This window comes from Sparus aurata, chromosome 11 (genome assembly GCF_900880675.1).
Source record: "Sparus aurata chromosome 11, fSpaAur1.1, whole genome shotgun sequence".
Classification (NCBI taxonomy): domain Eukaryota; kingdom Metazoa; phylum Chordata; class Actinopteri; order Spariformes; family Sparidae; genus Sparus; species Sparus aurata.
Window position 1 is genome coordinate 14,118,731 of NC_044197.1, and position 24,802 is coordinate 14,143,532.

Here is a 24,802-nt window from a genome sequence, read left to right on the forward strand (position 1 = left end):
GACCATATATCTTGAGAGTAATAGCTTCATCTATTAAAGAAGCAGTCTGTAGTTTTGTTGAAGAAATGTTAATGAGCAGAGAAAGATCTTCATTGGCTGTTTATTTTCAAACCAAATAATCAAACTCTTTGTTTTCATGACTGAACAAACAAACTGACCTTAAAGGAGAGCACAGTTTATAATGTTTTACTTTGTTTATATGTGGTGGATCCTGCCACCTTTCTAGCTTCAAACAGTGCTCTGTGGCCTTATTTTGCTCTGAGAACAGCTGGTTAATTCACTTATGAAAACATACATATGTATGTGTTTGTATTATAACTTCATTAATATTGTAGATATTAAAATGTAAAGTTTGAACTTATTCTCTGAAACTGCATAGTGCTCCTTTAACCATGTGGTGTAGTGGCTCAAAAACACATTATTACCTTTTGAAATGAATTGATTAATAAGTATAAGTAACATATAAAATATCATAAAATGGCCAAACTCAACTCAAGCTCAGGTATCATAATACTGTTTAAACTGTAACAATAATTGAATAGATTAGAATTTGGTTGATCTCATTGTCACAGATAGGTATATACACAGACTTTTAGCTCAGATCAAGGTTAACAAAGATAAACATTGAGTTGATCAATAAAATAGACAGAATGAAATAAAATAGTTTTCCCCCACTCAGATCTTGCTAGTCTGGGGAATTTAACAAGCGACTCTATGGTCACAAGCTTCCTTCTCTGACCTTTAGACTGCCACTGCCCCCAATTTATAAAACAGTAACAATTAAAAAAAACCTCATAAATTACAAGTTTTTCATATTCTTTTTTTTTTTTTTTACAGTTAGTAAAACCCAGAGGCAAACTCAACTGAATCATCTTATAGCTTGTTCTATACAGGCTACAAGTCCAACAACTGTCAAGTAGAAACAACGTGCTCTTATTTTCCAAACACATAGGCCGGACTTCCGGCGCAGCTGCGGTCTTTTGCCGCTCTCTTGCCGCAGCGCGCCGCCCTGAGCGCATTCCTGTTACAGACTGTTTTCAGCGGACCACAGAAGCTTCACATTCCTCTGTGAAGCGCTGAACTGTCCCAAGCTTCAGGTTGTTTCGTGTGAGTGTTTTTTTTTTTTTAAGGTGTTTTTTTTCCTCTCGGTGTCAGCGGGCTTATGCCGCCTCAGCGACAGTGACTGTTAGCCGTTAGCCGCAGGTGGACAGAGCGGACGGTGGTCGGGACAGACGGGTGGGAAACAAATGGACCGCGGACAGAAATCAGAGAGTGTACCTGCTCGCTTTCAAGGAGTGTGACGGACAGATTGGAGGTAAGAAGCTGTGTTGTTTCCTGTTAGTTAGACTCCACAAAGTCCTCTTAGGTAAACTTGTTAACGTTACTGTCACAGCAGCCGGGATTGATCTGAAACCGCTCTCAGCCGCGTCAAAATCTCAACGCGAGCCTGCTGATGACTGTCGGAGCTCCTGTTACACTGTAAACGCGTGAGACTCCATTTCAAATTAACCTCTGACCTATTACGATGATTTCAAAGTAAGGTTTCCCGGGCTGTGTTGGATTAAGGTCTAATGAGAAGGAAGCGAAAACCAATGGGCATCAAATGGAGATAGGAAAACTCGACAGGCGGTTTCCTGTCAGTCCTTATCGTGTCATTAATGGCTGATTATTCATTGACAGTCTCATTGCAGTGTGGTTTTCCTCGGCCATGGCGGGCTGCTGGAAACTGTGCAGACGCACTTGTATGTGCTGTCTGTCCGAGGACGAGAAGAGGAGCATCGCCGTGGATAAAGAGATCAAGAGGATCCTCAAGCAGCAGAAGAAGAAGGAGAGAAGGGAAATCAAAATCCTGCTGCTGGGTCAGTGGCAGCACACACACTCACACAAACACCTCACACACACACACACAGCTGCTCATCTTTTACATAGCGATGGCACAATGATGTCAAAAGAGGGAACAAAGGAACAATTAATCAATTAGTTCTCCAGTATTTCTGTTTCCATCTTATAAAGAATTAATCTTTTCTGGTTTCTTCACTCCTTCATTACACTAGACTGAAAATCTTTGGGTTGTGGACATTTAAGGACACCATCTTGGGCTTTGGGAAACACTGATCAATATATATGTATATACTTGCATCATGGTTGCTTTGAGTTTGTATTATTACCTCTTTAATCCTGCAAATATTCAAATCTGGGTTTGGATTTCCTCTACGAAAGTACGTAGTGCCCCTTTAAGTAAATCAGATTAAAGGTATGAAAGGTGATACTGGAGTAAAAGAATTGATAGTTGAGACTCACTCCCGTGTCAGTCCCACCCTAACCACATACTTGATGACCTGGGAATGAGATTCAACAATTATCTATCTAATCTGTCTATCTGTCTAACTTAAACTAACACTGAGTGATGCTGTTTTTTTTCTTATCGAGATGACACTGCAAGAAACACCCTGCATGGAAGTTAAAAACTGCTTGGCCTGTTTGGTAGCCAGCAGCATAGACAGAATACTATGTAAAGCATGTGACACTGTGCGAGTTGTAAAGAATGGGCCAGATTGGGATTGGCTACCTGAAAACACAAAGACAGAGACACAGTCCACAAACCTACGAGGCCTACTTAACAACTGGTTTGATGACTTAATAGCTGGTTGGCATCGGCAGTGCTTTTAATGCTTTAATGGAGGCAGGTGCACCTCGGCTGCCAGAGAGAGGATATTAATGTGTGGCGATATCAACAAGTATGAGGAACTTTAAACGGGTTATGAAACATTCTCAATTTATTACTGATGCCTCTATAAGACCTGCATATCGTTTACATCTCATTTTTGGCTTATTGTTATAAAAAAAAAAACCTTACAAAGGAATGTTGATAAATTTAGGTTTAGCTCAACAAATTCACTACTACCAGGCAACCAAATCTGTCGGCTCTGTCAGCTTTAGGCGTGTGGGTAACCATTGTTATATCACAGTTATTAATCTGATGTAGCCACATATAGAAACATTGCTTTACTGCTGAGTATCCTGCAAACAGCAAAACAATTTTTTGTCCTGGCTTCCAAAATGAATGCAAACAATGACCAAAGAAAGATCTGCATTAGAGATGCACTTATTTCAATTTTTTTAGTCAGATTCTGATTTTTTTTTTTTTAAAGTTTGCCCCTCCAGTTTTGGCTGATTTTCTTCCTTTCAAAGAACTGTAATTAACAGCACACACAAACATTTTTGTGAACATTTTTGGATGGAAAATTCACTATTGAATAAGTTGTTGTAAGCTACAGTATTTCAATGGATTGTAACTGAAATGTAAGTGAAGTTTAGATCCCTCTTAGCACTTACTCTGGGTTTAGCACATATTGAAGGTCTAAGGACAGAGGATGTGGCTCCCTATACTGTTTGTAAAGCCCACTGAGGCAATGTGATACTGATTTTGGGCAATATAATTGAAATTGATTTGATCTATTCTGGCATCTCTGGTAATCGTATTATGAAAGGTAAAAACTGAAGGAGGCTTTCTGTAATGCCCTGAAATTGACGTGAGTGGAATATAAAGTTTTCCTGCTCACGTTCAAACATTGGATCCTTATCCTCGGTGGTGCTGCTCATACCACATTTGTCCACAGGGGCCGCCAGAATCAACACAAAATGAAAGTTCCTTGTTACTGCTTTAAATTAGAGTTGAAACAACTAGTTGATTAATCAAGGAAATGTACTGATAACAAGTTCGGTTACTGATTATTTATTTAAGTTATTTCAACACTCAGGTTTAAGGATTTGCTGCTTTTCCACTGGCTTTGTCTTTTTTTAACCTTTCCCATTGAACCCATTTCATTGTCTAAAGAATTAACTCATTCAATTGACAAAATAATTGGCGGATTAAATGACGCTTACATCCTAACTGAATCCTACTTATCAAATTTACTCTGCCAAACATGAATGAATTGTTAATTTTTTCAGTTGTAACTCATTAACACAAAAGGAACAGAAAGACACATTACGTGGCTTAAAGTGAAAAACAAATTTTAGGACGTATGGACAAAATGTATTTCTTGGTAATAAGCGCTACAGTTCACACATTCACATAGTTAAAAAGTGAAGTTATTCACATTTAATACAATTGTTTGTTTAGTGTTGTTATGGAACAAAATTCTATATTCTTGCAAACAAGAACCATGAAGTAGGTTTTCAACTTCCGATGATAATAATAATAATAATATCAAAAATATCAAGTCATTAGGATAATTTTTTTCGCTAAACAAATGTGCAAAAGACCAACAAATTCATTTTAAAATGAAAATAATTCCCTTATTTTCACAAAGGATGAAACAGGTGAATATTTGACTTGACTGAACCGTAACCCACAGTACTGGGAACCACAAAGTTATGATTATGACAACAGTACAGCCGGTTTCCTGCACTGGTTTATTGTTTTATTGTGAAGGTGGGCAACCTCAACTAAAAGACCACATTGTAAGAACAAATACACTTGAAATAAAAGAGAGCGTAAAAGAGCAGAGCCAGTATTTGACGCGTGCCATGTATTTAATTAGTCAGTCTTTTGTTTAGTTTGTTATCAGTAAACCGACTCGATTACAGGACGCAGTCAGGATCTTAGGGGTGTTCCACCTCTGCTGGACAATATCCTGGGGGAAACCCTGCAATGATTTGGGAAGACAGTAACAATAATTTTGAATTATTGCCTTGTCTTATTTCCTCCATCAGTGTAGAAAAACAAAAAAGTGTTTGTGTGCGGGAACAGGACTGTCAATAAATCATCTCTCAACACAGTTTGGTTGGAGGATTATTTGCTACCCCTCCAGTGCAGTGTTAGGAAATTACTGGAAAGTGTTAACAACCTCTCACAGACAGCATTGATCCTTATTCAACTAAAGAGACAACTTGTTCTCAAATACATTAAATATAGATAAAATAAAGGAGACTGTCAAATATCAAATGCAGTATTCATAAAATTGAGGCAGGATGAGAAGTTTTCATCTCTAGCCAAGGTTTTTTCCTTTGAACCTGATCTTAATCTCTGTGGCCGAAAAAATTAACATGAAGAGAAAATCTATGATAGAAACATCCTGTTGAACAGCACCAGTCAGCCACTTTGTTCTTGATGTGGTTCACTGATTTCCTCTTCAACTTTTCAACCCTTAACTGCACAAATACCTGCAGCAGGTAGATGGTGAGAAATGATGCTATCATGTCGTTTTGTTGAAATTCATCGTAAACTTGGATTTTACTGCTGTTGCTCTTACTAAAGAGGGTTGATTGTATTAATCATTTAACAGCAGTGGTAGTGTTTGAGACATATGTTCTAGGAGGTGGCCTACGACATTACATCACCCACCTACAATGCAGTCCTGAGTTCCCTCCCCAGACAGTTTAACAACTATTCACACCAGGGCTCACCTAGCCCTAGTAATTCACATGAGAGTCGGTTGGGTCAACGACCCGCAAGTGGCCCTAACCACTTTGAAACTCAGAGTTCACACTGTCCTTAACGACTCTGTAAGCACACAGAGTTTGAAATCCTACAAACTCCCCTTCAGTTAGAACTGAAGAAGCCTCTTGAATGAGAGGTGAAACGTCTTTAAATGAAACTGAAACACGCCCAGTTGGCTACGATACAGCACTGTGTTATTTCACCTACCAGCATCTCACCTGATATTAATCACAATCTTTAGTTTTATGACCTGACCGCCCAAATACACAGATTTCCTGCAGTGTCCATAGATATACATGTGATCCATCTCTAAAAGCAAAGATAAAAGCAAACGTGTGTCTGTAGGTTTAAAGTATAATCGGTTCAGACATTTACGCGATTAAAGTTATAGTGAATATAGTTTAGAACTTCCAGAACTTGGAAATTAGACTGTGATTAACTTGATTCACTGATTGCTGAAAATAAATATATTATTTATTTTGCAGTTAGTTCTTTTGCATTATTTCAGCTGCTGTCTGTGCCCTACATTCTAACCAATCCTGTCTTTTTAACCTGTTTGAATATCTTTAAAGCAAACAGTTTCGCTGGATGATCACTTACTTTTTTTAAAGGCTGATCTCTGGAGAAACCCCTATAGCTGATTCTGCTTCACAGTACTGTTCAACTTCTATCTGTGTATTACGTTTTCATCAGCTGGTATCACTAATTATGACTAACAATGGCCAATCTAGCTAGAACTGGTATAATGACTTATTGTACTGTAACATGGTCAATTTAGGTAAGACATCATTCCCAGCTCTGACTTCTGAAGTAAATGGAACATACCATAATACACAGACAGGTTCAAACTGAAGACCTTAATGCAGTGAGGTAAATGTGCTCACCTCTGAGCTGCCTGTTGATTGAAACCTCACAAAATGATAATTTTTGTTAATTATTATTTCTCCCGATTGTTGCCTCAGGTACTGGGGAGAGCGGGAAAACCACCTTCATCCGACAGATGAGGATCATCCACGGACGAGGCTTCTCAGAGGAGGAGAGGAAAGCCTTCGCCAAATGCATCTTTCAGAACATCTTCACAGCCATGAAGGCCATGACGGGAGCCATGACCATGCTCAGAATCCCCTACTCCAACCCAGAGAACGAGGTACATGGACCAATGCCATAAACGCTCCCAGTTACACGTGAACACACAGTCAGTCACAAACAAACACAGATGTCTACACAGGTGTGCGGGCATCAGGGCGAGTGCACTAAATTTAGTCAAGGGGATTATGTTCACTTTAAACAAGAGGTGTCAAACACACCGGGCCAGAAACACACATGCAGCATGTTGTGGTCTATAAATAGAAGCTGACAGTATCACCATGAACACACACAATCCCTGAGTAAGGAAGATGTTGCAGAGACTAATCACAGAAAACATGGAACAGGACTTCTTATAATCTTTGTCAGACAGAGTCCTCTTAAAACATCACACACACCGTTAATATCTTCTAATTAAGTCAATAATATGCTGAGTGTCTCGCTGTCTTTCAGATCTACGCCAGGTGGCTACAGGATGTAAACACAGTGCAGATCACAACTCTGGAGCGGGGCTACATTGACGCAATCCGCCGCCTCTGGGCAGACATTGGCATCCGGGTCTGTTACAGTCGGCGCTGCGAGTACCAGCTCCTGGACTCCACAGAGTAGTGAGTATATGGAAGTTAGAGCTCTCTAAACTGTGCTGCACCCTGACTGAGGGCCGTGAATCTGAGAGTATCACATGATAAAACACTGTCACACTGAGTTACCAACAATAGCTCTTTTCACACAGAGACTCTGCATTATCTGCGCAGCGAAGGCTTGCCATTTCTCTGCCTTTGTTTGTTCACACTGAACCAAGCAGCTCTGGCATAAAGCCGCACCAGTGTGTCAATTCATACAGCGCTGTGGATCCAGGCGTGACAGTACAAGTCATGACAGCGATGTCTGTGTGTTTCTTTTCAAGATGTTCCCCCCCCCTGCGTCTAATATGTAATATTTATGTCTAAACATGTACTGCTGACTGTTTATAATCATATGGGTGCAGTTACAATGTGTTGTGATCCTGACCCACTATGCATCCTGGAAAGTGACACAGTTACGTTTTTCCCTCTAAATTACATAATTACATAATCACCATCAGTGAACGGGATGCTGTCTGTCTCTCTCACTCTGGGAGGCTGTTTTCTGGGGGAAAGTTCACTGAAGTCTTGGGCAGCAGGGCTGACCATCACAGTAATTTTTTTTTTCAACATGAGAAGCTAGAAACTGTGAATGTTTTCTTATTTTTTTACTTTAGAAATTACGGAAACGATTTGAAGATAGCAAAATATACAACAATAATTTTTTGGGTCAATGGACTAAATGTATCTGCATGGCTAGAAATCAGAAGGAAAAAAAACCTTTGAGCACAAATAGCAAATTGTTCATATTCCAAAGCTAAATACTGTATAAGTAGTAAAGTACAGCTGCAGTAGTCACGTCACAATTTATGTACCAGCTGCGACATAAAAACATCTGCGCCATCTGACCTTTGTACCAAAACTCACAAGCAGCAACAAAAGGCTGTCTACACAAGCTTTTCTTACTGTATATGTTCTAAAAATGAAAATGTATAAAGTGAGTAGCTGTGTGGACTTACTTTCTTTGTGTTTTTATGTTATTGTGAGGTGGAAAGTTTCTTTATTTTTACTTCCTTTATTTCTGTGATCTCAAGAAAACAATCTTATCTTTAAATAAGTGATCATGTTTTCTTGCTAAATCCACATTTGTACCTGTTTCAGATCTAATTTTAGACTTTGAATTACATTATCATGTGATTGATTTGTTTCAGCTCCATGTCCTTGTTTTTAAGTTTTATACTTATATACCATATTTAGCACTGACACCACTGGAGGGGGCTAGTTCTTTACTGACTCGACTATTAAACAGCCATTTTAAAACCACCAGTTGATCAAAAAGTATTTGAGGAAAGCAGCCAGAAGGTTTGGGAGACATGAATCATCTTTTAATCTGACACTTTAGTAAATCATCGGACAGCGTGTCCCTGAGACTTTTTAATCTCCATGAGAAGATGTAACAACCAGAAGGTGCGAGCCTCACGCTCCAAATGTCTGATGTGTCACAGAACAAAGGCTGCCTCTATTTTCTGTCTTTTCGATTGCTGTTCTGTCCTGTGTTTGCCCAGCAGCTCAATCATCATGGTGTGTATATGATAAGAGACATGCAGTCAACATTAGCTAATGACAGCTTGTATCAACACTAGCCATAAAGCGTTTGCCTGCACACGGGACTGATATGGACTCACCCCACTCCCTTCTTGTATTTTTAGTCACCGTTTTTTAAATCATCACTTGTTCATCATATATCTTGTCTCACTTCAGTTTGTTTTACACTGTCGAGGCTGGATGCGATGTAAACAGAGGCAATATGTATTCACCAAAGCTCAGAAACGCACTTTTAAGCACTTCTGTAAAACGTTCTTCTTCTTCTCCTCTCTTTTAGCTACATGAATAACTTGGAACGCATTGCTGCCCCAGACTACATCCCCACAGAACAGGACGTGCTGCGAGTTCGATTCCCCACCACGGGTATCCACGACTACTCCTTTACCATCAAGACCATCACACTGAGGTGATCAGTCCTCAGGTTACCCATCTGTCAGACAGATGAATCCTACACCGTCACTATTCACTGCACTGGGAAAAAAATACTATTGACTAACGCTGAGGCTTTGTCTACTCACGTGTGTGTGTGTGTGTGTGTGTGTGTGTGTGTGTGTGTGTGTGTGTGTGTGCGCGCGCATGTGTGAGATCACATTTCCGATTGCGTCTCCACAAAGTCCCCACCAGGAAGTGAGGTGTCGCTCTCTGGGTTTATTTTAAACGTGTTGATATTGTTTCTTACGGAAATCTTTGTTAACTACAGCTTAGCAGACAAAGATCAAGGTTCTCTTGAAAGTAATATTTTGTTCCCAGATTAAATGACAAACTTGCTTAAATCATGAGGAAAAAGTGTCAGAGAAGACAGAGACAGAGTTGTCGTGCTGTGTGAAAGCATGTCACATTAGAAAGGTGACATGCTGTAAGTCCATGTCAGGAACAGACAGTCTCAGGCCATTAGCAGCCACATGTGGCTGTCAGAGCAGTAAGCTTTTTTTGACAGTAGCGATCAGTTTCCTTGGATTGTATTTGAACATAATATTACCGGGTTTTGTCAAGACATTACACAATGACAATCACAGCTATTTAACCTCATAATTATAGCTTTAATAGGAAGACTTTAAATCTGTTCCCCAAACTGTTTTCTTTTTGCCCTTTTTAACTGTGTCTTCGTATCTTCCTTCCTCTGTCTTGGTGTGTGACAGGATTGTGGACGTGGGTGGTCAGAAGTCGGAGCGTCGGAAGTGGATTCACTGTTTTGAAAATGTCACCTCGCTCATCTTCCTGGCTTCTCTCAGCGAATATGACCAGGTTCTGGAGGAGAGAGAAACCATTGTAAGAGCACTGAGTGTGTAACTGTGTTGTCAAAATGTGTTTATGCATCCCTAAAAAAAGGATTTCTTATGTTTCTATCCATCCATATCTTTTGTGTCTCGTATCCTCACTGCAGTCATTTCATCCATCCACCAGCAGGTTTCACTCTCGCACAAGAAAATCTCTCTCTCTCTCTATCTCTCTCTCTCCTCAGCCTCTCCAGCCCTCTGTCACCTTCGGTCTGTTCCTCCCTCCCACCCTGTCAATAAGCCGTTTATCTCTCCCAGCCACTTTTAAGTCCGCCAACACATTCATTAACCTCCACTGTGGCCCGTGTGCTCCAGACACCCCATAAACTCCTCCTGCTCCCTCTCTGCTTCAACCTCAGCCATCCAAATCCACCTCGCCATCCATAACAACTCGTGTTTTTTCTCTCTTTAAGTCATAATCATCTCGTAAAAACTCAGTGGGGCAAAATCGCCCCCCCCCCTGTTTTGAGCTGAAGTGCTGCTGATTCCGGTATTATATCTGACTCTGTGTCTGTCTTCAGAACCGGATGCACGAGAGTCTGGCTCTGTTCTACACCACCATTCACTCTCCATGGTTCCTCAACACCTCCACCATTCTCTTTCTCAACAAGACTGACATCTTGGCTGACAAGATCCAGACCTCCGACCTGCAGAAATACTTCCCTAGCTTCACAGGTGAGCTGTGGATGTATGTGTTTGTTTGGTTTACTTTAAAATGCAGTCATAGTAAATTGATAGCAACTGTTGGATTAGCCAGATAAGTGGTGAGATAATTCATATATTAAACAAATGGATAGACCACAGTTCTGATAATCAATTTAATTGGTTTAGTAGTTTGTCAAGCTAATTATTGCAGCATTTCTTTTAGTTTTTTTAACATCAGTTTATTGATTCTGATAAGAAGTATGGAGTCACAGTGTCACATACACACAAAGATAAAATGCACAAAAAATGAAGTTCAATTAATTTATCACAGAAGCTAAAGGTACGGTAAAGTGACAGTATGACGGAGTTAACCTGTAAGACCATCAACCATTCACTTTAATGTTTTAATCAGACTAATGACAGTGTACCAGATTTTTGCAAAGGGTTCCTGTCTGGTGAATTTAATTTTGTCTAGATGAAATTACCTGATCAAACACTGGGGGCTTCTCAGATTCAGAATTCTAGCAGCAGCTCTCTGGCTCACAGTGTGGATAGAGAAGTGGCCTGAGTTTTTTTTTATATTTGCTTTTTTCACAATAAATTGAAGACATCTTCGTTTTGGATTGTTGGTACAAATGAACAAGCAGTTCGATGGGTCAGTCCACACCTTTTCGGACTGATAAAACTCAACAATTGTCTCTGACCATGTAGGGTCCCCACTAGATGAATCCTATTGATTTTAGTGTCCTCTTGGCTTTTCCTCAAGTGCGGGAGTGCCCAAACTTTTTCCTTTAGAGTTCTAAATCTAAAACATAATGGTGGTGCTGAGTGTTTTGTTAAGATGCAAAATGGTATTATGCAGAAGCCCTGAGAAGCAAGTGAGAAGAATAAGTTTGATCTAAATTGTGTTCTCTCATGTGTTAAAGACTTAAGTGGTGAAAAAGATGTTTTGCGAGGATGATGTTTTTAAAGTTCCTTAAACAATTGTTTCCACTTGCCTCTCATGACGTCCATAGCACCAGGATCCAAAGTTCCCTTATTTGATTGACTTCCTGTCACTCTGCCCACCAATCTCAGAATAATGACTAATAATTAGAAATTACATATTTAAAATGAAGAATTTTCACCTCACAAAAATAAAACAGCATAAAGCAGTGATTCATGATTCATGACCAGCCAAATCAAACCTTATGGCAGACCAACTTTGCCCTAAAGACGACACTTTGGGCAGCCCTGATTAAAATATAGCATTGTTATTGTGAGCATTAGTAGTAAACCATCAGGTAAATCATCACAGAGCTGATGGCAAGCATGTTTGTTTAACATTATATAAACTTGATAATCAGTAGATTAAATAATGAGAAAAAGGTTGTGAAGTGGTTTTCCTCCAGCCAGTTTGCTTTAGTCATGCAGCAACTTCATAACATCCTACATCCCACTGCAGCGAAGGTATAATATAAGGTATATAAAAAAAAAATACAATAAGAAAATTTGAAAGAGCCCTGATCCCTGAATTTGAAAGGTTGTCCATCGCTGTCGATTGCTTTGCCGGTGTCAGCAAAGCCAGCAATCATTATAGTATTTTTAGCTAGTGTTATTTCTTCCTTTCGCTCTTTACACACAAACAAACACACACACACACACACACACACACACACAGTTGCAAATGAGTCACTTCCAGGTACTTGGTGTGCTTAATGATGTTGCTGCAGCCCGCAGCTCTGCTGGCGTGAAAGGCTGTAGAGCGTTGGCCTTACAGTCCCCAACAGCCCCCCACCACCACCACCCCCCAGGCTCCATCACCACCACCCTCTCTCCCTCTGTTACCCATGGCAACCACAGACAGATACTTTGCTTCCCGCAAGCCCTGCACCCCCCACTTACCTCCGGGTGTACATTTGTGAGGTGTATGTGCACAGGGCGGGAATTTGTGACTGCGGACAATTACTTGTGTGTGTGTGTGTGTGTGATCTGCAGTGCGCTCACTGTGTTGTACCTTCAGCATTAGCAGGGTAAAAAAAATGACTCATACAGGGTCAAGCTCCTTGATGTCAATTTAACCTTTACCTTTACGAACAGTTCCCACCGCTCCTGCTGTTTGCTGCTAATGCTGTGGTGCTCCGTGTGGAGATGTGTGACTGTGTGGCCCTTTTTTACTGCTGCTGTAACCAAACTTGAAGGATGTTGTTGTTTAGAGGCCCAGCAGTGCCATGGTGACACAGTGAGAATCTTGAATTGGAATAGAGCTGAAATGATAAGTCAATTACAGTTTTACTCAAATGACAAAAAATGAATCAATTATCAGGCAAAAATTACAAATAATTCATTCAGTTAATCTGCCCCTCTTTTGATTCATTGTTTTGTCTATAAAATGTCAGAAAATAGTGAAAATGAGCATTACATTTTCGCACAGACCAAGTTAATCTATTTCAATAGCTTGTTTTTTTTTTTTTTTTACGACCAATCCAAAACGCTGCTTTACTATCAGATATAAGAAAGACAAGTTTCAAATACTCAAATTTGGGGAGCTGGTATCAGCAAATGTGAATATAACAATGAATCAAGTAGCGAAATAGTTGCTGTTTATTTGTTGCTTGACTTGGATTAATGATTGCAGTTCTCATTTTATATATTTGTTTATCAAATATCTTTGGGTTGTGGACAATTTGTCTAACACAACAGCTAATTTAAAGACGTCACTATGGGCCCTGTAAACTTTTAATGGGTATTTTACACTAATTTCGACATTACATAGAGTAAATGATAATGATAAGATTAGAGATAAATGCCGTTGTTGATCCCTTGTTGGAGAAATTCAATTTGGCAGCAGCAAAAGGAAACGATGTGCAAACAATAACAAAAAGTAGGAGTGCAAGGTGGGCATGGACAGAGAAAAATAGCATAGATTAAAATAAAATATACTCAAACAAATAAATAAAGTACAACAGAATAGAAATACCATATACACTAGATGGATCTCTCTTTGGTTTATCAGATAAACTTTGTGAAATCTGGCTGTAATCTTTGTAATCTTTTGTCCAACAAGGTGGGAAATTGTGAAGCTTTTCCCATATTGTTGAGAATTATTACAAAGACGGACTCTGTGTCATTCTGCCAGCTTCTCTCGGGATTCTGGCTTATAGTACTGTTGCCTAACAACAAAATATTGCCGGGGACTCTAAATCATGTGACAATCATGCAGGGTCACTGAAGGAAAAGATGCATTAATATCCTGAATGTTAACAGTAATTTAATCTCTATCACTTATTGTCATCATCGGTTAATCTATTGATTATTCTCTTTAATGATAATAATAGAAAATTGTGAAGCACAAGGAAAACTTGACATCTTCAGAGAGCTTAATTTGATTGTCAGCAGTCTAAAAACTATTATTGATTTACTATCACACACAAAGGATCATTTAGTTTTTATTAATTAGTTGCAGACTGACTAATTGCTCTGGTTCCAACCAAAATTCATCTTTTGCTTTCATGTGCTCTGTCTCCTCTCACCTCTGTGACAGGTAAGAGGCGAGACCCCGAGGACGCCAAGAACTACATCAGCAAGCTGTACGAGCAGCAAGCCATCAACCGTGACAGGAGGGAGGAGCGAAAGACTCTGTACCCACACTTCACCTGTGCCACAGACACCAACAACATCCGCAGGGTCTTCAGCGACGTCAAGGACACAGTGCTGCTTAAGTCACTCAGGGACTACGGGGTGATCTGAACTGTGATTGGCTGAGTGAAGGACCTGATGAAGGCCGAAATTTTGTTGATTTTTTTCCTTGCCTTTTTAAAGCCTGAACAATCAGAATGTCACCAATCCCCTGTTCTTCGGAGTAGCTGCAGAATGAAGGGACAGTTTGTACACTTCTCTCCGTCAGTACAATCACTAACCTGCTCAGCCCTCCTCTTCCTCTTGAGGTACAAAACCTGATGACATCGAGGGATATTCAGGATCATCCAACTCCTAATCACGGAGTGAGACCCTTTAATCATCCTCATTTCTTTCAGAAGCCTTTTCCCTCTTTTTTTTTTTTTTTTTCCTTGAAAAGATGAAGAAGTGTTTGGGTCATGCAGTGACTAAATTGATCCATAATTGAAGCAGGAGCAGAGATGCTATGAAGTGCTATGCTGCCATTAACAGAGTAATGACTTTTACAATTGGAGATGGGGTCATGCTTGGGTACACCACCCTGTCACACACATTTTTATATGAATCCAGTTACACTCAGTTGTAGTAGATGCTCGCACACTGCAGACAGTTTCCATTCTGTACCAAGCGTGGCTGTAATAAGATACTGCACCTTTAATTTGAGACACCCTGAATCAGGTGATTTTTTTCTACGTGGATGTCACCACAGAGTCTTTGATTGTTTCACCTCAGAGTGACAAAATCTCGACTGGCCATAGTTCTTACATATTATCGTATTCAAGACATCTGTTCAGCACTGTCTTTATTGATTACCATGCGCGTAACATTGCGTAACTGCCTCCTGTAGAGACCTTCTCAAGGTGCCGTCACAGCAGTATGTGATAACACCCTAAACTCCAGTTGTTCACTGAACAAGCTGTGAGTCAAAAACACAAACACAGAATCACAACAGAAGTGAGGTGGATTCAAGTTTATACAGTTAAAAGGTCTAGAATACATATTTAGAATACTTATTGTATTTTACTGTTCACAAGTTTTGCATAGGTTACAGCACAGTTTTGTCAATTTTTTTTATATTCATTTACTCCTCCAATAAATAAATGTGATAGATTGCATTTGTCAAACACCAATTAAAGTGCGCTGTAAAGCAGCTGAGCCCTGGGTAAGGAGGCAGATATGATGTCTTTATTAGTTTGGTGATGAGAGGATCCACCTGTCGTTGGCATCCGTTTTGTTGAAGTGTTCTAATACGCAACATCTGTTAATCCAAGATGTTCATCACTGATGCCTTTCTGATAGGAAAAGATAAGCACATAAAAGAGATTTGGATGGTTTAGATCCAAACGTGAAAAGTTTTTCAAAGCTACAATGATCAATATTGTTAGATTAACAATGGATCACATGACTACTTCAATGCAACAGCAGAGACGGCTCATTAATCTCTACTAAACAAAACAAAACGCACCAAAAAAGTCTTGGTTTGTTTTTTTTAGGGTCAGACTCTCTCTTCTCAGCGACGCTGGTTGTGCATTCACATCACCGGACTCATTGTGCCAGTGTAAATCACCTCCATACTGTATCTTCTGTTGTCAAACTGACCTATGTCAGTCCCAGAGGCTGTGTTCAGTCCCAGTGTGGTGTCCAGCCGTGTTCACTGGGAGCCAGACAAGCTAGTTGAGGTGAACCCTGTTGCCTGCACGGTTTATATTGAACTAAGATCCACCAGAATACAAACTAAATGAATGATAATTTTGTTTCATAACTGATAGATGTCTAAACTGGTTGTTAACAGTTGGCCTTATTGAGTATTAAAGGTGAATGATGTTTCTAGACTCCAGAGCTTGTTTCCACTGCCATCAAGTGCTGAAGAAAATAAGATAAATCCGGTTTAAGTGCCTAAATTTCTATTTTTTCAGTGTAATCTGTCAGATGTGCCTGTTTTATATTTTTCTACTCTTAGTTTCCTGACAGCAATAAAGCCTAGAGCAGCTTTCTGACAGTCCGACTTAAAGTTTTCAGCTAGCTGAGTCTTTATTGACCCGGTAGAGAAGATGCTGCGCAGCTATCTTCAACCATCTCCTTTCAATTCTCCTGTCAGCTCAACACAGGAGCACAAGAGACTTAATTAAAATCAATAAGATAAATATGAGCACAAATCACAGTTTGGGGCTGACAGGTTGTTAAAGGTCAGGAGTGATTGGAACTGAGACTTGTTTGTCCTGCAAGAAAAACAGCTTGATTCACACTGACAAATTCAAATCAACGACGGCAAAAAGGCTCCATCAGGCGATCTGCCGGGTGAAGATGATTAAAATGAGGTGACAGTGTGAAGTCTCTGTGCGTCCTGCAGTATTTATAACGGAGTGTGAAGAGGGGGAATTTCATAATATTGATTAGAAGTGTGAGTTCTATCCCCCTGTGCGTCATTGAGTGTCGAGTGTGTGCTGAGTGGAAAATTACATTGAAATTCATTCAATTAACTGACCGTGATGGCTGAGCTAACATTAGCTCACAATGTGTCTGTTTTGTGGTTTTGGCTGCTGTTTTTTTTTTTTTTTTAACTGTACATGAAGTGTTTTGAACTCTACACACTGCTACACTTTGCATTCGGATATCGTAGCCTTATCGGTTAATCTTATTGATGCCTTCTAAACACAAATGTATCGTTTTACTGTATATTTACTGATGACTCCTATACCTTTGATTGATTTTTTACTGCTGTATTTTTTTATTATTGTTTCCCAACAGCACATAAACTGTGACTAGAGAGTGCTTTTGCTAGTGAATTACTTTCCATGCAGAGGGAGGCCTCTTCTCATACGGTGACAGTTGACTATTTTGTGTAGACCCGGGTGGAGGACAGGGGCAAATATTTGTTTTCTAGTTAATATTAAAAACTTTTGAACGACACATTCTTCTGTTTGCTTTTGTTTGTCTTCCTCGACAGATATGACTGAGTGTCCCTGTCCCTCTAAGTCATATGTTTCCTCCTCACCACACTCTGTGGCTCCATAACCAAGACAAAACACAGGCTGCAATCACACACTCACTGTGCAGGTAACACAAGGTTTACAAAGGATTTACACGTGGTGTTACTTTGGTAAGGCACTTATTTTCATAAGCCAGTATCTTGTGTTCCTGAGAATCTATCTATAAAAACAGCTGTCAGATCTACTAAGGGGAAAATTTTCACCATGTTCAGAGTCTGAGAATGTAGATTTTGATGAGGGCAGTTCAGGCTTAACACAGATGATAACTGTTTAAACAGCCTTATTCCTCCATCTGGAAGAAGCAAAGTAGATTCTCATTAATAAGAAACCGAGAAAATCGTTCTCCAAACAAAATTTGGTCAGCTTCTTTGAGTGGGGATCTCTTTAATGAGCGACTGACTTAAAAAAAGGCTTTCGTGGACAGATGATACCACCATCCACTGTGCTCCGCGGCAGCTCCCATTTCCCGAATTAGGAAGTTGTCTCTCCGACTTCAGTGCGTTCAAGCGCGTCAAGTCGGAATGTGGGAGCGCCTTTGAACGCCAAAAAAGAAGGTGCTTTGCATCGCTTTGTAGAGCTTTTCAATAACCACTTAGACAGCTGTTTCCACTTTCTTAATGACAACTCAGACCAAAGGAAATGGATCATGTGAGTCGTGAAATATAATTAATTGACTTTAGCTGGAAGTTTCTTACTACCAACCCAATGTTTACTTTTCTCTGCCGTGTTTCAGCACCATGACGTCGCCATACGGAGACTGATGCTCATCCTTTTTTATTAAAGGAGCACTTTGTGAGAGAACATACAATCTACTATCTTCCTCCAGAATCACTTTTTATACATTTAAACAGTCCTGTTGTACCCGTCATAACTATAAACACACGTTTCCGTCTGTGGAGGTGGCTTGGTCTGGGCATGTATTTATAATTTTGAGAGCATGTTGGAAGCCATCGATTCTAACTTGTGCAAAACCTCAGTCAGAAACAGAATCAGTGAGTCAGGCAGACTAGACTGACACATTCAGCTAAACAACCCCTCTGTCCCTGCTCTCTGTCTGCTACTAGGGCAGAAAGGGTGGATGGCATTTTAACAAGAAGGATGCATTGTGGGGGATGGCATTCCACTTAACCTCACCCAGGGTTTATATGCTAATTGGCTAGTTGTGCACTCTGTTTCTTGCAGTTTAAGAGCCTAACAAAGTTTGTTTTGGCGTCCTTTTTTTTACTAGCACGAAGAATTCACACGACTGAATTGAATCCTCCGAATAAACTCACAGAATGGGCTGCAGTTTGGAACGGACCCAATTTTGCAAGGCTGACATTTAAGAAGATTGATTCCTCCAGGACTGTGTGTTCCAGTCCCCCTAAAAACTTGTCTGTGCTGAAGAAGATGAGGGGATTTGACAACAGGTGGGAAGCCGGGGCTCAGTGCCCTTTACTGATAATGAGGGGCTTGTGTGTGTGAATCTCAAACAACATACCCACACTGTTGTTCTGATCAAACCCCCTGCATCTCGGCTGAACTTGGGCTTTCGGTGATGTGCTGTGCGAGGGGCGAGAAGTCCAGCAGCGTGTGTGATCTCCTCTCAGAGGCGGAGCTGAGATGTGTAGCGCAGGTTGGCCTGTGGGCTTTTTTGAAACCTATTTTGCTGCCTGGTTTGTTGCTATGGACTGCCTGTCGCTGATAAGAGCTGGCCAAAGCTTCTTTTTTTTTTTTCCAATCCTTGAAACAGACCCACACCTGCTGTGCACTTATCAAACATACACCCAACATATACAGTTACACACACACAGATACTAAGGCAGCAGTCAATAATAACATGAAAAGATTAGCGTGTAAAAATAGCTGCAGAAATGTAAACACCTGCAAAACACAAAGCCCCCCGCAGCAAAGTGAGGCGACTGTACAGAAAGGTGCAGGTTTTATCTGCGCGGTGATTGTCGAAGCTGTGGTTAGAATCGAGTTGCATCACCATATATTGTGAGATGTCGCCGTTATTGTGTACCAACCCTGCACCTTTTTCACTGTGGCAAGGGAGACGTGTGTTTTTCAAAGGGTATTTTCAAAGCCATTTCAGCATTTGGGCACAAAGAGAGAGAAAAAAAAGCTGCTTATCAGCCCAAGAATTGAATCAATTTGCCAGCATGAATCATCACGCCGTGTCCCAAAACAGCCCAAGCAATTGCAGTAGCAGCTGCCCCTTTGTAGCCCGAATCTCCCTCGCTGTGCAGTGTCTCGCACACATTGCTCAACTCAGAAGGGGCAAAGAGTCCATCGACAAAAACCTACAAGATCTTGACCTGGTCTGACAAGAGTCAGATCAGGACTGAATTAACAGGAGTTTATTATTAGCTGATACAACCTAAAGTAATGTTGCAGTTAACTTCTGTTCGTGTTATGCTTATGGGGTTATTGTTTGTCGTCATCACAGCTAATAACGCAGCTGCAGTAAATTATATCATGGGGAAAAAGAGAAGGAAAAGTATCTATTCTGATTCTGTGCTCTCTGCTCAGCAGCACCTGGCTCGGACTGCATCTCGTGCATTAATGAGTTTTTGAGAAACTGCTGTGGGCCTTTGGTTTATTAATGTGGAGGAAGGAGCAACACAAAATGTTCCCAATTAAAATGAAGATGAACTGCAGCATTGGGTCCCCTGTTGCGACTCTACTGTGGTCTCTAAATCTCCACCATACAGACAGGCCATTAAACAATAAAGGGTGCTCTGATCCCACACATCATCCTACATGGACGCTGTGTGTATATCAGAGCCGCGAAGCTGTGCAGGGTGGAGGAGGAGGCTCAGATGGACTGAACCCATCAGAACGATTTGATGTGCCGAAATGACTTAACATGCATGATTCAAGTTACAGAAACATGTCATGACTGTAGATTGTTGTTCGTTGTGTTCTTGTGTCTGGTTTTGTCGTGTGGTTTCTTGTATTTGATTTCCATGTCTTGGTATCATGTCTTGTGTCTTTTGTTTTGTTTTTCCATGCCCTCATGTGTCCTTTAAGTTCTCCTGTATATTTTCCTGTGTTCTTCCCTCTGGCTCCCTCTGTCTATTGCATTGTTCCCTTCATGTTCTCTCATGTGCTCCTCCCCTTCGTTACCACACCTGGCCTCCTCCCTCCACTCTCTCCTCACCTGTTCCTCGTCTTGTCATCAGTGTCTGTGTATTTACTCTGTGTTACCTTCACTCCTTGTCCAGTCATTGTATTTGTCAGCCTCTGTCTTTGTCCATGCTCCCGTTCATGCGCCTGCTCCTGCTCCTGTCTGTTCCTTGTTCCCCCACGGTATGTGTTTTTGGATTTGAGTTTTGCATTTTTCAATTTGAACTTTGGTTTTGATTTGTACTTTGCCCTTTTTCCTTTGCACTTTGTTGTTTGGCTGTTTTTGTTGCTACTTTGCCTTGCTTTCTTTTGATACTTTGCCTGTTGACAGCTTTTATTTAATAAAGCTCGCCTTTTGTTTCCCCACTCCTGCCTCATGTCCCCTGTTTAACTGCGTTTGGGTCCACCTCCTCTCTCCTGAGTTTTCCCCTTTAACCAAGACCTGACAAAACATTGTCGTTTGGATTTGTCCATCACAAAGGGAGAAAAATAAGTAAAGAACACTTGTCATACCAGCTCAGCAGACAGGTTGAAATGTTAGTTGAGGAAATGTGTCTGCAAGCCCGATGTGTCAGAGGCTTCACACAATATTGACAATTCTGCAAAACGTGTCATATCACATAGGTGGAGGGGATGGTGGTGGAGTGACTCTGGATGATTTCCAGCTGTGTTTGTGGGGACCGAAACCTGTATTTTAAAGCCAACATGTTATGTTTTTCCGACTCCTAACCGAGTGGTTTTTGTACCTAAACCTAACCCGAGCATAGGCACAGTGTTTTCAGAAAATAAGAATGAAAACTGAATGTAAAGAAAAGGTATGTTGCCCATAAAGGGCTCTACGGGCAACATACCTTTTCTTTACATTCAGTTTTCATTCTAATCTCAATACTCAGCCATCGGTCCTGCCAGCTCAAACGTGTCATACATATTTTCATACAATGGACAACAAGTTTTATTCAACTGGCATGATGTCTCCGTGCAACAGAAGAGCCTTTTGTCTCTTTTTCATCCTCTTTTATGTGGTACTCTGCGTGGTGCCACTCTGATCACTTCATCTACTGGAGCGCAAAGCAGAAAAGGCAGAGAGAGACTGCCGATCATCCGCTCTTATCTCCCTTGGGGCTTAATGTTAAAGAGTGACAGACACACAGAGATGTATCTGAGTCCTCCTCCCGTGTAAAAAAAAAACTTAACGGCAAAGTTTCAAAAGAAGCTTCTTTTTTTTTTTATTCCAGTCAGGCAAACTCTGTGACCTATACGCTGTTTACCCCATTATCGCTCCTGACCGCTGACACCAAATCAAATGGAAAAGTACACACATATATATTTGTTGCCGGGGGAGACGCTGGTGAGATATGAGATCCACATCAGGTCAGCAGCTTGGCGCTTCTAACTGGAGAGGTTTTGTCTCTGTGGCCCACTCCTCACCCTGAGGGAATACATCGTCTGGTCTGGTTTAGAGCCGCAGTTCAGTCTGTAAAATGGTTTAAAAACTCCTCGTTGTAGTAATCTGCAGGAGGAAAACCCAGTTTGGCTGAAATAATAATGGCAGTTGGAGAGGGTAGATGTGGAAATAAGGCAGCATTTTTACTGGAGACAGAAACTTCATTCAGATTTAGAGACCATTTTGTGTTTGATCTGTTGGTACAATATTGTTTTTGGATGAAAGAAATGCAGGTGTCTTAGCTCAAATGTCTCATGTTCAGGTTTCATATACTGCAGCTTTCTGCTGCTGCACCACACACACGCAGTTTTGAAAACTAAAAAGTACATAGAGTGGTGTAAGGTTGATGTATCTTTGTAGGCTAACCCCGAAGTTAGCACTGGTTGTCTCGACAAAAAGCACATGAGAATTGAAGCAAAGGGCCCCAGGTAGGTACTCAAACCCGGGCCACTGCAGTGAGGACCAAGCCTCTGTACATGGGACGCCCACTCTTCCAACTGAGCTAATCAGTGCCCAACTATTTATTTTTAAATGTAAGCCCTGCGGCTGATAAATGACTACAGAAATAAACAAGTTTGCTGACGTCGCATATCTCAGCAATGCAAATCGATTGTGATTTTGTCTCTACAAACTCCGATTTTAGCTGCTGAGGGCTACTTCAATTACCAATTTCAGGCAGTCACTGCTAATTAATTACACCATACTGCCATGAGGTGAAACCAGCAGCTGCCTTCCATGATTTGGAACATGATCAGAAGCTGTGGTGAGTGTGTACACTATGGTGAGAGAGACTAAAAAGATGCCATCGTAGCGGTGATTCTGGAAGAGTGGTTCTTGCAAAGGTTACATCAAAGTGTTCAGATTTTTTACAGCTGCATTAGAATGAAAGTGTATGTGCTCTTGTGCAGCGTGTGTGCTTTTACCTGTGTGGCATGCGTGTGATTGACTGGAGAAGTGAAGCCTCTCCACATGTGAGTGCCGCACAGGCTCCTGAAATGTGAAAGAAGTAATTACAGCATTCAGCAGTGCATGTAGAAAATGCAGATAACAGCAGCTCCCTGAGAGGAGTCTTCAACAGCAGCTTTGCCTGTCTGTCCTGCACAATTACAGGCTGAGGAGAATGTGAGACTTCTTTAGTGAACCACTTAAAGGACATTAACCGTGTCTGGCTGTCCACTGATGCATAGAGAATGGTAACTCTGTATTTGTATGGCATTTACATTTAAAATCCCTGACAGTAAATGCAAAGGGGAGATGTGTGGACACAAGTCGTGTGCAGCCGGTAACAAGTCAGTTTCACATTTCACTTTCTCTGTGGTGTTTTTTTCTTCTATTTTTATAGCCTAATTACCTCTCGGCTTCAAAAGTCTGTAATGACTCATAATTTTGCACTCGCACAGGCGGTTGCATCCTCTTTGTAAATACATGGCATCGTATTAATTTGTAGTAATTGCTCAAATTAAGGCGCCGCCATTGGGCTTTCAGCTGATGTTCTTTTTATACAGTTCATTAGGCTTATATTCTCAAAAGCACCCACTATTTTAATGTTGTGTATTTTACGCTCGAGGAGTTTGGTCCAGCGGTCATCTGATTCCTGATTTAAAAAAAAAAAAAAAGGGAGACCAGTTGCTCTTTGTATCTGCAGTAGGCTTTGTGTTGTGCTTACCTTCTGCTTGTAATATTAGATTCGGCATGTTTTTGATAAGTAAAACTGGGTAACTTCCATCATATGAAGAAGGCCAAAAAAGTCTGGAGTGTTCGGAAGTTTAAAAAAAAAACTTGCTCTTTGGTAGGAAACACCGAAATCCAGTAAACAAAGATCCGAGGCACTCTTCCAGCTAAAAGGTTAAAAAGCATATACTCAGGTGGCTACTACATGGTGAAATCCTGGGAGAATAAACTCAACCAGCCCTCTTCAGACCAAAGTTTGAATTCCACCTGTTGCAGGCAGCTATTAAAGGAGCTCTGTGTAGTTTTAGAGAAGAAATTCAAACTCACAATTATAAGATTCACAATATTGATGAGGTACAAGCACAAAGTTAGAATTTTTTATTTTGCCATAACTGAATAAACAAGCTGTTCTCAGAGGAAAATAAGGTCCCCAGAACACAGTATGAAATTGTGTTGTCCTTTATGGACAGCAACAGAGCAGCAACGGAGAGAGAATTGTGACTAAGACAAGCATGGTGGGTTGGCATCGCTACACTGTTGAGAGTTTTGTGAATGGAAAAGCATCTTAACAGACTGAAAGGAAGGGAGGTCATTCGTGCTACTGTTTCTTGGCTTGGTGCAGTGACCTCTTTGTTTGACACTTTTTAATATGGATTTTTGTTTAAATATGGCTGTTCGCTGTTTCTAGCGTTTCCTAGTTTGCGCTAGGCTAGGCTAACTGATGCCTGGCTATAGCTACATTTTAGTGTACAGAAATTAGGGTGATTTTGTTTTTGCTTGAAGTGATTCTCTCGCTAAAATGCAACCTATGCTTTTTTTGTGAATGTATGTGAGTCAAATCTTCGTGTAAAAGCATAATTACATATTTTCGTTTTCAGGTCAAACTCATGGGGGTGAGTTAATGGGAGGCTAGGGGCAAATTAGCGATAGCATCAAAATCGCTATTTTTAAAACACTAAGAAGGCTCGACACAACATGAAACTTTGCTCGAAGTATCACCAGGGTCTCTAACACATGAACACGAGCATTGAGAACATTGTTTGTGTACACAGTTTACTAAAAGTTTTGAACAACTCACCTTAGCAGTAGCTTGTTCCGCTAGCCGCCGTCATAGCAGCTGAAAAGTATCGATCTCAGAATGCAACGTAACATGGAGGAGAGTTAAAGTGGACCGCTACTGTCTTCTGGCAACAACTATCCATGCGATATCTCACGTGACTGTTCCCGCTTTTGATTTAAGTATTGTTTCTTATATGAGGTTCCTTTTTTAACTTCAACGTCAATGTTGTTTTTCGCTAACAACAAAA

The 24,802-nt window shown here is 40.7% G+C and overlaps 1 protein-coding gene and 1 long non-coding RNA gene across 4 annotated transcripts; one reads left to right on the forward strand and one right to left on the reverse strand.

The window, feature by feature from the left end:
- Nucleotides 1-978: 978 nt before the first annotated feature.
- LOC115592058 (guanine nucleotide-binding protein subunit alpha-11-like) lies at nt 979-17,189 on the forward strand. Of its 2 annotated transcripts, none has more exons than XM_030434571.1 (8): nt 979-1,315; nt 1,681-1,859; nt 6,409-6,593; nt 6,986-7,140; nt 8,978-9,106; nt 9,840-9,969; nt 10,499-10,652; nt 14,146-17,189. In XM_030434571.1, the coding sequence occupies exons 2-8, from the start codon at nt 1,709-1,711 to the stop codon at nt 14,349-14,351; spliced, it is 1,110 nt and encodes a 369-aa protein (XP_030290431.1). In that variant the 5' UTR covers nt 979-1,315; nt 1,681-1,708; the 3' UTR covers nt 14,352-17,189. The 2 variants fall into 2 exon arrangements, with proteins under 2 accessions (XP_030290431.1, XP_030290430.1); XM_030434570.1 differs by having other exon boundaries at nt 1,692-1,859.
- Nucleotides 9,834-24,595, reverse strand: LOC115592060 (uncharacterized). 2 transcript variants are annotated; one of them, XR_003986060.1, is made up of 3 exons: nt 24,574-24,595; nt 22,748-22,814; nt 9,834-9,948 (listed from the first exon to the last, which is right to left on the reverse strand). It is a non-coding gene; the product is annotated as an uncharacterized LOC115592060 (long non-coding RNA). The 2 variants fall into 2 exon arrangements; XR_003986059.1 differs by lacking the exon at nt 9,834-9,948 and adding an exon at nt 21,724-21,890 and having other exon boundaries at nt 24,574-24,594.
- Between the last annotated feature and the right edge of the window lie 207 nt (nt 24,596-24,802).

What these genes read in the sequence shown, in the direction of transcription:
- LOC115592058 (XM_030434571.1), top strand. Translation starts at nt 1,709, where the DNA reads ATGGCGGGCTGCTGGAAACTGTGCAGACGCACTTGTATGTGCTGTCTG. An exon ending in AATCAAAATCCTGCTGCTGG is followed by an intron (nt 1,860 to 6,408) that starts GTCAGTGGCAGC and finishes TTGTTGCCTCAG; the next exon opens with GTACTGGGGAGAGCGGGAAA. An exon ending in CTCCTGGACTCCACAGAGTA is followed by an intron (nt 7,141 to 8,977) that starts GTGAGTATATGG and finishes CCTCTCTTTTAG; the next exon opens with CTACATGAATAACTTGGAAC.